This window comes from Mauremys reevesii, linkage group 24 (assembly GCF_016161935.1).
Source record: "Mauremys reevesii isolate NIE-2019 linkage group 24, ASM1616193v1, whole genome shotgun sequence".
NCBI lineage: Eukaryota > Metazoa > Chordata > Testudines > Geoemydidae > Mauremys > Mauremys reevesii.
The window spans coordinates 15,668,800-15,684,076 of NC_052646.1; the positions used below are offsets into that span (position 1 = coordinate 15,668,800).

The 15,277-nt window shown below is 59.8% G+C and overlaps 1 protein-coding gene across 1 annotated transcript; it reads right to left on the minus strand.

Annotated features, from left to right (window-relative positions):
- Positions 1 to 241: 241 nt before the first annotated feature.
- Positions 242 to 13,960, minus strand: LOC120389962 (B-cell receptor CD22-like). The gene is made up of 8 exons (XM_039512111.1): positions 13,841 to 13,960; positions 12,998 to 13,402; positions 10,983 to 11,273; positions 10,286 to 10,552; positions 8,474 to 8,737; positions 2,056 to 2,079; positions 1,617 to 1,754; positions 242 to 1,115 (listed from the first exon to the last, which is right to left on the minus strand). Exons 1-8 carry the CDS (start codon positions 13,956 to 13,958, stop codon positions 1,072 to 1,074), a joined length of 1,551 nt encoding a protein of 516 aa, XP_039368045.1. The 5' UTR covers positions 13,959 to 13,960; the 3' UTR covers positions 242 to 1,071.
- Positions 13,961 to 15,277: the final 1,317 nt, after the last annotated feature.

Sequence of the window (15,277 nt, forward strand, 5' to 3'; positions counted from 1 at the left end):
GAGAGGGAAGGCCCCGTGTCCTATTCCCTGCACCCCTGAGCTAGCCAGACCCAAACCCTGGGATTGGATGGGAGCCGGTGTCCCATTCCCCACCCCCCTGAGAGCCAGCCAGTCGCTGGCCTGGGGCTGGATTGGAGCCAGCGACCCCTAGAGGGGCACTGAGCTGCAGAGAACAGGGTGGGGGCTCAGTAGGGGGCGCCGGGCTGCAGGGAGTCGCAATAAAGCACCACTGGAGTCAAAATAAACAGGCCCCATTTGTTTTAATGGGAAAGATGAAGAGAAGCAGGGAGGCGGCTTCTAGCTCCAAATCCTTTGATACTTGGGGCTGATGGGGGTCAGGTGGGGGCAGAGGGGGGTGTCTTGTGTTTCCTCCCCCCATCCCTGGGGGTGGCTGGGTAGCACCCCCAAAAGTTGGCCCTCCCTCAGCGTTAGCCCAGGAGCTCACTGGCTCCCTTTCATTGTCCCCCAATGTGAGCCCCCACCAGCTTCCCCCCCCCAGATCTGGGGTGTCCCTCTGGCAATCGGGGTGTTTCCCCCACCGATCCTGCCCTTCCCCTGCTCAGAATGGAGCTAAATTCTGCACCCCCTGAGCTGGTCCCAGAGTCCCCCCTCCAGGGCTCAGCCCCCCCCCAAAGGGGAATGAGCCCCCAAATCGACTGCCTTTACATTCACCCCCAAAATGGGGAAAGCCCTTGGGATTGGCCATGAAACTGGGAACCCCCGACTGCACCCAAACTGGGGCTAGGGCCTGTGATTCTGTCACCCAACAGCAGGGGGCAGTGGGGAGCCAAGAGTCCACCTGCTTGCACCCCAAATCCCTGACCACATCAGCCCCCGCCCCAAGCTGGCACCCCCCGTGTCCCATTTCTCACCCCACCCCCTCTGCCGCCAAGCCAGCCAGTCCCCCGACCTGGGACTGGATTGGAGCCAGGGCCCCCAGAGGGGAAAGGCCCCGTGTCCCATGTGTTGGGGCAAGGAAGTGCTGGTATCTGCTGAGAATGTCTATCCCCCGGTGGCGAGGATGGTGTCAGCAGTGGGATCAGCTAAGTACTTGGGGTCGGGGGGGGAGGGTCAGTTGACTCTTCCAGGCATGTTCATATAAACCTTCTGGTCTTCTACAGAGCGAGACAAGCAAAGAGCATCCGTTAGCAAACAGCCAGTCTGAGTCGGGAGGAGGGGAAATGGCGGCGGGGCAGGGGGTGGGGTGGGGGTGCGGATCCCGGCAACAGGAGAGGAGGTGGCATGGGGGGCTCCAGTGAGGAAGGGGGTGATGTGGGGCACACAGGCTGGTGGGGCTCCCAGCAGCGGGGGAGAGGGCAATAGGCTGGGGGGATCCTGGCAGCGGGGGAGGGGGCAGTAGGCCGGGGGGATCCTGGCACTGGCAGAGGGGGTGGCATGGGGGGGATCCCGGCAGTGGGGGAGGGGCAGTAGGCCAGGGGGATCCTGGCAGTGGCAGAGGGGGTGGCATGGGGATCCCGGCAGTGGGGAGGGCAGTAGGCCAGGGGATCCTGGCAGTGGCAGAGGGGGTGGCATGGGGATCCCAGCAGGGGAGGGGCAGTAGGCCGGGGGGATCCCAGCAGGGGGGAGGGATGGGGCATCTCCCCCCCAACACTCACCGCTGTTGTCCCTGGGTTTGCCGCAGCGTGTGGTGCAGTGATACACTGCGGCGATGAGGAGCAGGGTGAAGACGAGGTCTCCGAGCACCAGGCCGACGATGACGGGCGTCTGGATCTGGTAGCAATCCCCACACGGCTCTGCAGGAGAGCAGCTGTGAGCCCCATAGCGCAGCGCGGCATTAGGGGTGCTGGGCTGCGGGGAGCGGGGGGGCTCGGCCGGGGTGCTGGGCTGCGGGAGCGGGGCGGGGGGGCTCGGCAGGGGGCGCTGGGCTGTGGGGCGTAGGATGGGGGGCTCGGCCGGGGGCGCTGGGCTGCGGGGAGCGGGGTGAGTGGGTGTTTGCTGCCCCCTGCTGGAGGGGCTGAGCCCTGTGCTATGTGGGGGGGCCTCCCCCCCCGCAGTCCCGCTCTCCGTGGCTCGGCTCCGTCCGGCTTCACTCACCCTGTGCCTGGGCGGAGATGGTGTCTGCTGCGGAGAGAAAGGAACGGGGCGTGATCCAGCTCCAGCCCCACTTCTACGAGCGTCTGCCCCTGTGCCCCCCTTGTCCCCTGCCCCCCTCAATGCCCCCACGCCCTAGCCCCCCCTTGGCCGGCCCCCGCCGATCCAGTAACGCAGCCGTTCCCTGGTGGGTTACTCAGTAACTATCAAAAACCCAAGGAAATTCCCTCCCCAAAAACTCCGTTCTGCTGCAATTCAATTGGCTTCTTTCTGCTCCGCCCTCACTGCAGCCCTCCCCAGCCCCCTCACTCCTGACCCACAGCCCCCGCCAGCCCAGCCCTGGGCTCCCAGCTCTGCCGGTGCCCCACTCCCGACCCACAGCCCCGCCAGCCCAGCCCTGGGCTCCTCCCCAGCTCTGCCAGTGCCCCCCACTCCCGACCCACAGCCCACTGCCAGCCCAGCCCTGGGCTCCCCACCCCCCAGCTCTGCCAGTGCCCCCCACTCCCGACCCACAGCCCCCTGCCAGCCCAGCCCTGGGCTCCCCACCCCCCAGCTCTGACCCACAGCCCCCCTTGCTGTACAGAGCAGTACCCAGTTTCCTTGCCCAGCTGTGGGGGGCTCTGGCTGTGGATATGTGGGGGGTGGGGAATGGCCACTCTGTGCGGGGGAGCCAGGTGTGCTCACGACCCCCCTGGGCAGCGTCTGCTGGGGTTCAGCAGTGAAGAGGAAGCGAAAGGGACGTTTTGAGACACTTCCCTGTCCCTGCTCCCAGCCTGGGGATTGCACAAGGGGATGTGGCAGCAGCAGGAGCTCAACCGAATCTTCTCTGGGGAGATCGGCCCAACCCCCTCCCTGCTGCTCTCCCTGCCAGGGGCCATCCTCCGTTCCCCCCCCCCACACACACACAATCCCCTCGGGTCACAGCCCGCCGTGCCCACAGCTCCCCCCATCTGTCACTTAGTACAAGGGGATTGTCCCCAGAGCCTGGGAGCCCGGACTCCTGGGTTCCCCCCAGTGTTGCCAGTGGAGAGGAGTCTAGTGGATTAGAGCGGAGGGGGCGGAGGGGTCACGAGCCAGGACTCCTGGGTTCTCCCCACTGCTGCCAGCGGAACGGGGTCTAGTGGGTTACAGTGGAGGGGGTGGGGGCTGGGAGCCCGGACTCCTGGGTTCTGACCCTGGCACGGGGAGCGGAGTGAGGTCTGGTGGTTTAGAGCAGGGGGGCTGGGAGCCCGGACTCCTGGGTTCTCCCCACTGCTGCCAGCGGAGTGGGGTCTAGTGGATTAGAGCAGGGGCGGAGGGGTTGGGAGCCCGGACTCCTGGGTTCTGTCCCTGGCGCTGGGAGGGGAGTGGGGTCTGGTGGTTGGAGGCGCGGCTGGGAGCCCGGACTCCTGGGTTCCCCCCAGTGTTGCCAGTGGAGAGGGGTCTAGTGGATTAGAGCAGGGGCGGAGGGGCTGGGAGCCCGGACTCCTGGGTTCTGTCCCAGGCCCTGGGAGGCGAGTGGGGTCTGGTGGTTTAGAGCAGGGGCGGAGGGGCTGGGAGCCCGGACTCCTGGGTTCTGTCCCCGGCGCTGGGAGGGGAGTGGGGTCTGGTGGTTTAGAGCAGGGGGCTGGGAGCCCGGACTCCTGGGTTCTCCTCACTGCTGCCAGCGGAGTGGGGTCTAGTGGATTAGAGCAGGGGCGGAGGGGTTGGGAGCCCGGACTCCTGGGTTCTCCCCACTGCTGCCAGCGGAGTGGGGTCTAGTGGATTAGAGCAGGGGCGGAGGGGCTGGGAGCCAGGACTCCTGGGTTCTCCCCACTGCTGCCAGCGGAGTGGGGTCTAGTGGATTAGAGCAGGGGCGGAGTGGTTGGGAGCCCGGACTCCTGGGTTCTGTCCCTGGCGCTGGGAGGGGAGTGGGATCTGGTGGTTTAGAGCAGGGGGGCTGGGAGCCCGGACTCCTGGGTTCTCCCCACTGCTGCCAGCGGAGTGGGGTCTAGTGGATTAGAGCAGGGGCGGAGGGGCTGGGAGCCCGGACTCCTGGGTTCTCTCCCCAGGCGCCAGGTGGACACTCACCAATGAGGAGGCAGAGGAAGGGCAGGGCAGGGCCCCACATGATGAGCTCGCCCCGGGCAGGCCTACGGGCAGCACAGCCGGAGCTCAGCCGCTCTCCCCTCCAGCAGCGGCCAGGCGATTGCTACATGTTTGTGACGTTCCCCCTGGGGCCCAGCACCCGCCACAGTCACCCACATCCGGGGCTGGAGCACGGCCCAGGGAGCCCAGGGCAAAGACACACAGGATGTGGGGGAGTGGAGAGCGCAGGGGCTGAGTCACATTTGCCAGTCACATTTGCCAGCCCCCCCCCGCTCTAACCACTAGACCCCCCTCCCCTCCCAGAGCCAGGGAGAGAACCCAGGAGTCCTGGTTCCCGGCCCCCCTGCTGTAACCCCAGACACCAGCTGAGGGTCTGGCCCCATTGACTCCAACGGGGATCCGGCCCATTGCCGCCCACTGGGCTCTGCCAGTCTCTCCTCGCACTGCGTGAGCTGAGCCCTCGTGCCGGCTGGGAGCAGGTTTCTGTTTACAAACTGACTCCCCCGAACACGCCTCACGCGGCTGGCTTTGAAATTCACTGTGATCCTTCGCCCGCCCCCCTCCCCGCCCCGTCACAGACACGCCCTGGCACTGAGCAGGAGCCCCCACCCCTCGGACCCTTCACCTGCACCGTGGACAGAACCTGGCGTTTATGCACCGTTACTGCCCCTTCAGCCTTGGGCTCACCCCATGGCAAGAAAACCCCCTGCCCCACTGCGGACACAACCTAGCCCACGCAGCGCTCCCATGAGACACGCCAGCCCTGGCAACATACGTGTGCGCCTCTTTCCCCTGACGCCACAACCAGGCAGGGGGCACAGAGAGTGGCTCACAGACACTCCCCAAGGAGTGCAGGCCCCCCCCCTCCCCAGATCACCCCATGCCCCAGTCACATCTCTGCCAAGCTGCTCCAACCAACCAACCCACCTGGGAGCAAGGTGACCAGAGAGCAAGTGTGAAAAATTGTGACCCTTTTTTGTTTGTGGGTGGGTGGTGGGGTGTGGGGATAGTTGTGCATATAAGACAAAGCCCGTAATACTGGGACGATCCCGATGTTGTCGGGATGTCTGGTCACATCCCCAGGGGGCAGAGTTAAGGTTACCTGGGTGTAACCTAGGTGGAGAGGGGAGGGGAGGGAAATCAATCCACTCCCCAGTTCAGTGCTACAGAATTCCTCTTGCCGGCTCTAAACTACTTATCTGCACAAGCCACAAATTTCTGTCCTCGCCCAAGACTCCGGCCGGATTTTCGATAGCAACCCTCGAAATCCGACAGGTGGTGACTATACTAGGAGCCGCTTCCCCTAGGCATCCCCAGAAGACAACTACCCTCCCCCACCCTCCCAGAATGGCCTCTTGCTATGTAACTCACCAGCGATCACCCCCGCACCGTAGCCAGCCCAGCTAGAGGCTGGTGATTTGCCTTTCCAATGCAGAATAAGCCCTACAATAGAGCGATTTGTCGCCTTCCATAATACGGCCTGGGATGGGGACTCCGGAGAGTCGGAGATCTTCTGCTTTCACCTACACTCACCCTGGGCGTTTTACTAACCATTAAATACAGCAACATTCCTGCCCCTGAGCCGACTGGCCCAGCACCCGCGCTATTGAGGGCAGAGGTGTCATCAGAGGAAAAAAACCGGGCCATGCGTGTCACGCCCTGTCTCGGCCCCGCTGACGTGTCGCCTCCTGAAGCTGGGGGTCGCCCGCTGGCTGCTGGGTTCCCCAGCCGGCGTCCCACGGACGTCTGCAAAATGCCCAATTCAGTCGGGGTCCCCCGGTAGCTCTGGTGAGAAGGCTGGATTGGACCGGGGCGCACGCCGGCCGCCAGTTCCGTCCCGCCTGGCAGCACACGCTGCTGAGCGCAGGGAGGTGGGGGGTGCGCGGAGACGCCTGCCCGTCATGCCAACGTCCACACGTGTAGTTTTTGTTTTTTTTTAAAGGCCAAAACATGAGAGACAAAGACGATTTTTCTAATGGGAGAAAACTGAATTTTTTTGCTCTTTGAAAAGCACCAATGGAACTAAAATGTTGAGCTGGAAGAACAAATAATTTTTTTCCTCAAAATTTTGCAGCAGAAAATTCCAAGAGACCTTCGACTGGGAAGCCAGGAGGCGATTACTTACACTGGACAGCCACTGAGACAGGCGGAGACTGTCTATAGCCGATCGCGTTCTGAGCCGCACAGCTGTAGCTACCGGACCGCTCCTCTGTGGCAGGGAAGGTCAGGACCCTTTCCTGGGTCTCCTGATACCGGCTGTCATCCTTGTACCACGTGTACTTGGTCACCGGGGGGTTACTGCTGCCCACCAAGCAGTTCAGTGTCACCGCGTCACCTTCCCGGATGCGCGGGGGGTTTTGGAGGGTGATTCGTACCCCCTTGGGGGGGGGTCTGGAAAATAATCCCGGTGTGGGTGTGTCTCGGTGTTCAGTGGAGGGGTGTTAAGGGCAGGAAATAAAAAGGAGGGAGCTGCCTCAAGCATAGCTGATGCCTGCCTAAACTGGACACAGTTCTCCAGATGAGGCCTCACCAATGTCGAATAGAGGGGAATGATCACATCCCTCGATCTGCTGGCAATGCCCCTGCTTATACAGCCCAAAATGCCATTAGCCTTCTTGGCAACAAGGGCACACTGCTGACTCCTATCCAGCTTCTCGTCCACTGTAACCCCTAGGTCCTTTTCTGCAGAACTGCTGCCCAGCCATTCGGTCCCTAGTCTGTAGCAGTGCCTGGGATTTTTCCGTCCTAAGTGCAGGACTCTGCACTTGTCCTTGTTGAACCTCAGATTTGTTTTGGCCCAATCCTCCAATTTGTCTAGGTCCCTCTGTATCCTATCTCTACCCTCCAGCGTATCAACCACTCCTCCCAGTTTAGTGTCATCTGCAGACTTGCTAAGGGTGCAGTCCACACCATCCTCCAGATCGTTAATGAAGATATTGAACAAAACCGGTCCCAGGACTGACCCTTGGGGCACTCTGCTTGATACCGGCTGCCAACTAGACATGGAGCCATTGATCACTACCTGCTGAGCCCGACCATCTAGCCAGCTTTCTATCCACCTTATAGTGCATTCATCCAGCCCGTACTGCTTTAACTTGCTGGCAAGAATACTGTGGGAGACCGTATCAAAAGCTTTGCTAAAGTCAAGGAATAGTCAAGAAAAGTCAAGAAATCGACTCCCCCAACGCACCTCACGCGGCAGGCTTTGAAATTGGCTGTGACCCTTCGCCTGCCCCCCTCCCCGCCCCGTCACAGACACGCCCTGGTGCTGAGCAGGAGCCCCCGCCCCTCGGACCCTTCACCTGCACCGTGGACAGATCCCCGCATTTATGCACCTTCGCCCTTGGGCTCACCCCATGGCAAGAAACCCCCCTGCCTCACTGCGGACACAACCTAGCCCACGCAGCGCTCCCATGAGACACGCCAGCCCTCACAACATACGTATGCGCCCCTTTCCCGTGACCCCACAACCAGGCAGGTGGCACAGAGAGTGGCTCACAGACACTCCCCAAGGAGTGCAGGCCCCCCCCCCCAAGATCACCCCGTGTCCCAGTCACATCTCTGCCAAGCTGCTCCAACTGACCCACCTGGGGAGAAAATTCCAAGAGACCTTCGACTGGGAAGCCAGGAGGCGATTACTTACACTGCACAGCCACTGAGACAGGCAGAGACTGTCTAGAGCCGATCGCGTTCTGAGCCGCACAGCTGTAGCTACCGGACTGCTCCTTTGTGGCAGGGAAGGTCAGGACCCTCTCTTGGGTCTCCTGATACCAGCTGTCATCCTTGTACCACGTGTACTTGGTCACCGGGGGGGTACTGCTGTTCACAAAGCAGTTCAGCGTCACTGTGTCGCCTTCCCGGATGCGCTGGGGCTTTTGGAGGGTGATTCGTACCCCCTTAGGGGGGTCTGGAAAAGAATCCAGGTCAGGGTGTGTCTCGGTGTTCAAGGGGGGGTTATAGGCAGGAAATAAAAAGGAGGGAACTGCCCCAAGCATGGCCAATGCCTGCCTGAGTCTGCAGAGAGCCTGAGCCCATCACTCCAGGAGGGGGGATCCATCCCCGGGTGTTAACTCCCAGCTCCATTGCGCTGAGGTCCTGTGTCCGAGCAGGGGCTCTGTGAGGCAGGAGGGGGAGAGCATCCCACCCATGAACAGACACCTTGGGTGCTGAGGTACATACTGGGATCCCACGGCTCACACCAATGCTTCTGTAGAGAGCGGAAGGAGGTCCTAGGGGGAGGCTACAGCTCCTGCCCCTCTGGGATTCATGCAGACTCTGCCCCACCAAGCTGGAGTGCAGATCCTGGATACCCCAACCAGCTGCAGCGCCCCCTGCTGGTCCCCTGGCTACTCACACTGTACATCAATTGTAATGGCCGGCGACTCCGACATCCCGACTCTGTTCTGAGGCTCGCAGTGGTAGGAACCGGACTGGTTGGGATGGATCTTGTCGAAGCGAAGCTCCTGCTGGGTTTGTTCTGGGATGTGCTGCCCGTTTCTGTACCATGTGTAGTTGCTGACGGGCGGATGAGCCCTGCAGGAGCATTTGAGCACAACCGTGGTCCCTTCCTGGATTGGAGAGCCGGTCACCAGTTCAACATGCACGTCCTTTGGGGCGTCTGGGGAATAAAAAGGCCCTGATTTAAACGGACTATTCCATGGGAAACCCTAAGTGACTTGACCAAGGTTACCCGGAGAGTCCAGTGGCAGAGAACAAACTGAACTTAGTTCCCTGGTGAACACCTGACGCACAGGGCAATTCTGTCTTTAGAGGTACGGTGGGGAAACTGAGGCAGTGTCACTGCCCAGCCCTGCCTGATTTGGGGAAATGGCCATTATTTCTCTCAGGAAGTTTTGGAGAGTTACATCTGAAATATTCATGTTTTCAACGAAAACTCCCCAAACGTTTCCCATGGAAAAAAAAATCATTCTCTAGTCTGTGATGGGGTGTTCACCCACACTGGAAAGCAAGGGGTTAAAAGCAGCCTTGTGAGGCTGCGCAGGGAGCAGCCAATCGGAGAGCGGCTGAATGGAACAGCCAATCAAGTCCCCCAAGGCTCACATAAAAGGAGCTGCAGGGGCAGCAGCAGAGGCAGTCAGTGTCTGCAGGGTGCCCAAGGAGAGGGGACGGGGTTCTTAGCAGGCTGGGGGGCCCTGAGACGAGGGTGAAGGAGATGCTGGGGCCATGGGGAAGTGGCCCAGGGAACTCGAGCAGCAGGTCTGCAGGCGGTGACGATGACGGGCGACGCATCACCAGGAGGGGGTTAATCCCCCAGACGGCCAGCAGGAGGCACCGCTCTGGCGAGTGAACCCCATCACACGGTCTCAGGAAACGTTCAAAACCCTGAATATGTTTGGATTTTCAACGGGCTGCGGCCCACCCCCACCCCACAAAACCAAACCAATTGTCCCATGACACGAATTATCTGTCTGTGACAATTTTCTGTCGGTCTCCAACAGCTGCGGGGGCAGGGGGAGGGAAAGTGCTTTTTGGTCTGTGGGGTTTTTAGCACAATCTGGGACATTTCACCCCAAAAGCAAGTGTTCCTCTTGCATCACACGTTGTTTTCTGCATACGCCAGGGACCAAGTGTGACCCACCAAATTCGAGGTGACAGGTTGAAAAACCTTTCAAACGTTTGAAACAGCCGAGTCGCTTCTGCTTCAAAATGGGCCGACTTGGGGAGGGGAAATGTCACATTTTTGAAATGACAAATTTTCCGTTTTTCTCCTGTTTGCCCCTGAGTGCAATAAAATAAATTGTTCCTCTGTGTGTGTGTGCACGCGCACCCCTCCCTACTGCCCCATGCTGGAGAGGTTGAATCCTGCTCTGTCTGTGTAAGCACTCCCCCTGCTGGAAGGAATGGGTCAGATCTGCCTCTCTGTGTGAGAGACTAGGCACATTGCCCTCTGCTGGCTGGAACCAGAATTGTCATGCTGTGTGTCAGAGGCCTTGTACTGCTAAGAGCTAATGGAGATTCCCCTTTAACTTTAGTTCCTGTCTTTTCTAAGGCCACAAGCCCTGCCTATTTCACCTCCTCTGATGATCACATCACGAGCACCTAGGGAAGACCCTCCTAGTCTCCCTCCTTGTGCTCAGCAGAGGTATCTAGTCTCAGGCAGTTCCACTGACCCTGCCTTCCCGTCTGGCCCCAGCCCCACACTCACACTGGACGTCTATTCGCAGTGCTGGGGATGGAACCATGTCTATTTCATTGGTGGCTTGGCAGTGATAGGAACCGGAATGCTCGTCCCCCTTGGCTTCAAACTCCAGCCTCTGTTCCTGCTCCTGGTGCAGCCACTGTGAGTCCTTATACCAGTTGTATGTGGAGACGGGGGGGTTGCTGCCCTTGGTTACACACATCAGCACGAGTCTGTCCCCCTCTCGGATGGTCTCTCCGGGTGTCGCTTTCACCTGGACTCCCTGAGGGGCATCTGGAGCAAACCAACACGCGGGTGAACAGCTGAGATATGGACACTGTCCAGATGTGGGGCAGGGAATGGGACACTGGGCCTTCCCCCTCCAGGGGGCACCAGCTCCCATCCAGGGCAGGGACTGGCTGGCTCAGGGGGACAGGGAATGGGCCTTTCCCCTCTAGGGGGCGCTGGCTCTGACCCTTGTGCCCATCCCTGCCCAGCGAGACAGCCCCACCCTTCCTTCAAAATACAGCCAGCTCCTGCCCCATTGGCCAACCTGCTTCCACCCACCTGGACCCTAATCCACCTCCCTGGTGCCCCCCAGGAACTGCAGCCCATACAGGGCTTTATGGGTCAGTGCCAGAGTTACTGGTGGGGCTGGTGCTGTCAGAGCCAGTGGCGCCCAGTTCAAACCCCACCACCACCACCCCCCCCCCCACACACTCACATTTCACGTCCAGCACCACGCTGCTCTCGGAGCTCAGTGTCCCAGCCGGGGTGCTGAGCCGGCAGGTTAAACTTGTCCCATGGTCCTGCCAGGTGGGCGTGAAAGTCAGTGAGCTCTGAGTCCTTCCACTCTCCATCCTTGTGGCGGGCTCAGGGGTTCCATGCCCCAAACCGACCCACGTCAGGGTTATGGGGTAGTCGGGGCAGTAATAGGCTATGGAGCAAACTGCCTGGGCCGGGATTGACTCCCTGAGCTCGCCGGGTGCTTGGATTTGAGGAGCTGGAGGTGAAGCTGTGTCAGGGGGACAAAGGGGAAGTTATTATGGAGAACACTTTATTATTAGGTGGTGGTAGATGTTCGGCTGCATGTGTGTGTGTGTGTGTGTGTGTGTTCTCTGTGTGCTGCCCCAGCTCTGCGCAGACACCTTGAGCGAACCGCCCAATGACCACTAGATCCGTTAAGGTACGAAGGCACCAGGCCAGGTTTACTGTCGACAAAGCATGATAGTAGCACCTGGCAGACCCTATGAGGACACTAAGATATGAATGCCCGTGACAATGGACGCAGCTCAGTCCATAGTGGGACTTTCCACTGCCCCCTCGGCTGACCAAAGATTCTCCCTCTGAGGCTGTGTCTGCACTGGAACTTTTGCCATTCAGGGGTGTTAAAAAACACACACACACCGAATGACAAAAGTTTTACCAACAAAAAGTGCTGGTATGAACAGTGCTTTGTGGGCAGGAGCGCTATCCCGCCGACAAAGCTGCTGCTGCTCATGGGGGGTGGAATTTTTTTTGTCGGCAGGAGAGCTCTCTCCCACGGACAAACAGCGGCTACACTGCACGCCTCTTAGCGGCAGGGCTGTAGCGGCACAGCTGTGTCGCTGAAAGGTGCCTAGTGTAGACAAAGCCTTAGACACATCCTTATACCCTGCTATAAACAAGTTCCGTTCTGTCAGCCTGATCTTATCTGTTAGGAGGGGTCAGTGTGTTCCCGTTATCCTGGGGGAAGGTTTTTGTACCTTCCTCGGTACCACTTAATCTCGGGCTGTGTGTGCGTGAGTGCTCTGTGCCTAGCACTTCTCAGCAATGTGAATCTCTGCAAGATCAGCCCTGTTCTTGCCACATTCTGTGAGCCGGGCCTGCCTCACACCAGGCCTCTGATACAAGGGCTCGCGTCACAGGCTCTCTTCCTACTGCATTAGGTACGTTATGGTAGAGCCCCTGCCCCAGGTGAGATCCGGGCCCTGTTGTGCAGGGCGCTGCCCAGACACAGCGAGAGACAGACCCTGCCCCAAAGAGACCACAGTGGAAATAGGCAGAGGATTATTCTCCCTGATTTTCATTTGGGGAAACGGAGGCACAGAGAGCTGAAATGACTTTCCCTGGGGCATCCGGGGGGAAAGAGAAACCATGAAATGACAAAACCCAACCCCCGACATCCTTCCTTGTGCTACACTTGGGGTGAAAAGGGAATAAAAAGCGAGTGGAAAAGTGAAATTTGAGATTTGTGAGTAAAATATTTCAGGAGAAATGTGGAAAAACACCATAAAACAGAACAAACTTTGAAGTTTTCCACCCAAACCGTTGTTCCGTTTTGCTAGAGGCTCTGCTGAACAGCATGGAGGATAACAACCTACTGCTTCTGCTAGGTAAGGACCCATCTCCTTTAGCTCGACTGGCAGAGGTCAGTGCTGCTCTCATGCAGACAAGGAGTTCAAGGCTGGCTGTAGCCCCAGACTTTAGCGAGAGTCATTGCCTCATTAAAGGGATGGGACAGAGGTGGAGAAAATAGGAACAGCCGGCTTGGATGTCATCCCAGGCGCACTGAGCTGCATCCCCAGCGATGGCTGCTACCAGAGCCGGGTCTAGTGTTTGGGGGGCCTGGGAGCCAGGACTCCTGGGTTCTCCCCCCAGCTCTGGGTGGGGAGTGGGGTGGTGTGGTTCGCGGGGGGGGGGGGGGGCTATGAATCTTTAATCTGTTCCTACAAGGAAGCCCAGGACTTTCCCTCTTACCTGTCACATTCACACTGATCCTAGTCATCGACTTCTTCTCCTCCTGCTTCCGCTTGGGGTTCGAGATGATCAGTCTCAGCCCGTATGAGCCGGTCTCGCTGGCACGCAGGTCAGACAGCTGCAGGCTGCAATTTCTCTCCAGGTCCCCCAGGAACCTCACGCGGTCTGTGGAGGCCGGGCTGATGGCAGCGTTGTGTTTATACAGGATGGTGCCACTGTAATCTTTCTTCTCAGAGTCATACACAGGGTTCAGGTACCAGGCCAGGGAGCTGATGATCACTTTGTTTGTTCTTATGGGGGTCCCGACACAGGATTGATAGCGGCACGGGATGGACAGACAGGCCCCCGTCCAAGCGATCAGGGACTCGGGGACCTTGACAGGTGGGTCACATTGACAGAGGAAGCCTGGAAGCAGCAGAGTGACAGAGATGGCAGCGAGGGGCAGGCTGGCCGGGTGCTTCGGTGCCGAACTGGGACTCAGGAGATCGGGGTTTGATTCCCAGCACTAAACTCCCTGTTCAGCTCATGGTGTGGCTCTGGGCCTCAGTTTCCCCATCTGTACAATGAGGAGAACCCAGGAGTCCTGGCACCCAGTTCCTCCCCCCCCACTCTAATCACTGGACCCCACTCCCCTCCCAGGGCCAGGGATAGAACCCAGGAGTCCTGAATCCCTGCCCAACCCCCTATCATTGAATTGCACCAATCTAATGCAAGAGGAGTAATTCTCACAGAGGAACATCTCCCTCTGGGCTTGTGACCCCCTGGCCGGGTCCCCCCTCCCTTCTCCCCGGCCCCCAGCGCTCTGAGGGAGCCAGATGTTCAGGGCGAGGGGAGGGGTCTTACCCGGGAGGAACAGCAGCCAGACGAGACGCCTCATGGTGACCCCGGGGCAGCCGTGGCGCCGGGGAGCAGAGGAAAGAGCGAAGGGCTGGTCGGTTCCTGCGATGACCCAGAGCAACATCAGCTACCCGGAGCGGAGAGAGACCAGCTAGAGGGGAGACTGCAGGGAACCCGCTACCTGCCCTAACCACTAGACCCCACTCCCCTCCCAAGGGTGAGAGAGAAGCCAGGCGTCCTGGGTCCCAGTCCCCCTGCTCTGACTAACTAGCCCTGCCAAAAGGCAGATGAAATAGCTGCCGGATGGGTTTGTCGCACATGGCGTGGTGCAGAGGGCATCACATTTACATAGGGGAACTGTTACACACCCTGCTGCACTGGGTTCTGTTACTACAGGTCTTGGTACAACCCCACCCACACCCCCCAGGAGCTCACACCGGATGCCTCTAATCGGTTAGGGGTGGGGGCTGGGAGCCAGGACTCCTGGGTTCAATCCCTGGCTCCAGGTGGGGAGCAAAGTCTAGTGGTTAGAGCAGCAGAAAAGCCCAGAACTCTGAGCCCACTTGTGAATGAGGGTCTTTCATTCACCCCTGTGCCCCAGTTTCCCAGCTGCACAGCAGGAACCCAGACGCACGTCTGCTGTCAGGCTGTGCATCGCCGCAGGCCGGGCACGGGGCGGTCCAGAGTCAAAGGCCCCGGCTGCTTCTCATGTTTGACCCTGCAGAGGAGCAGACTCACCCCTGCGGCACCTCCTGCTGGTGACTTCTGGGAATTAGCTCAATTCAGCTCTGGAGCCCCCTCTGCAGGCCAGTGATCCACCTGTCCTCTGGCCCCCTGTCCCTCCCTAGACTCCAGTGCCCTTTTACCTGGGGTGCTGCCCCCTGGCAGTGACCCCTTTCTCTCAGGGTCTCCCATCCCTGGGAAACCCCCACCCTCTATCCCCACCTCGCCTCAGTATCAGGCTACTGCCAGTAGCCCCCGCGCCCTGGGGCAGGCTGCAGTATCAGCCACTCAGCACTGGCAAGGAGGGTTTGGACCTGCTGCCTTGGCCTACCCCTGGGCTGCCCCCTGCAACCCCCAGTGCCTGTTAGCCCAATGCTAGGCCGCAGCCTGGGGCTTTCCAGGCTGGAGCTCCCCAGCTCCTCTGCCTTTCCCCAGCCCAGCTCCACTCAGGTACCTTGTGTCCAGCTCCCTGCAGCCAGGCCCATCTCCCTCTATAGATGGAGAGAGACTCCCTGGGCTGTTGGCTCCCAGCCTCTTACAGGGGCCAGCTGGGCCTGATTGGGGCCTGGCCACAGCTGAGCCTGTTTCCCCCAGTCAGCCCAGGCTTCTCGCCCAGCCTAAAGCTGCGTTCTCCAGTCACAGCCCCATCCCAGGGCTCTTTTTAACCCCTTCAGGGCAGAAGCAGGGGTCCACCCTGCTACAGATCCCCAACTTAGGGGA

Coding starts and splice junctions, on each gene's coding strand:
- LOC120389962 (XM_039512111.1), bottom strand. CDS start 13,958: ATGTTGCTCTGGGTCATCGCAGGAACCGACCAGCCCTTCGCTCTTTCC. Junction 13,403..13,840: donor CTGGCTGCTGTTCCTCCCGG/GTAAGACCCCTC, acceptor TGCTGCTTCCAG/GCTTCCTCTGTCAATGTGAC. Junction 8,738..10,285: donor ACTGCGAATAGACGTCCAGT/GTGAGTGTGGGG, acceptor TTTATTCCCCAG/ACGCCCCAAAGGACGTGCAT.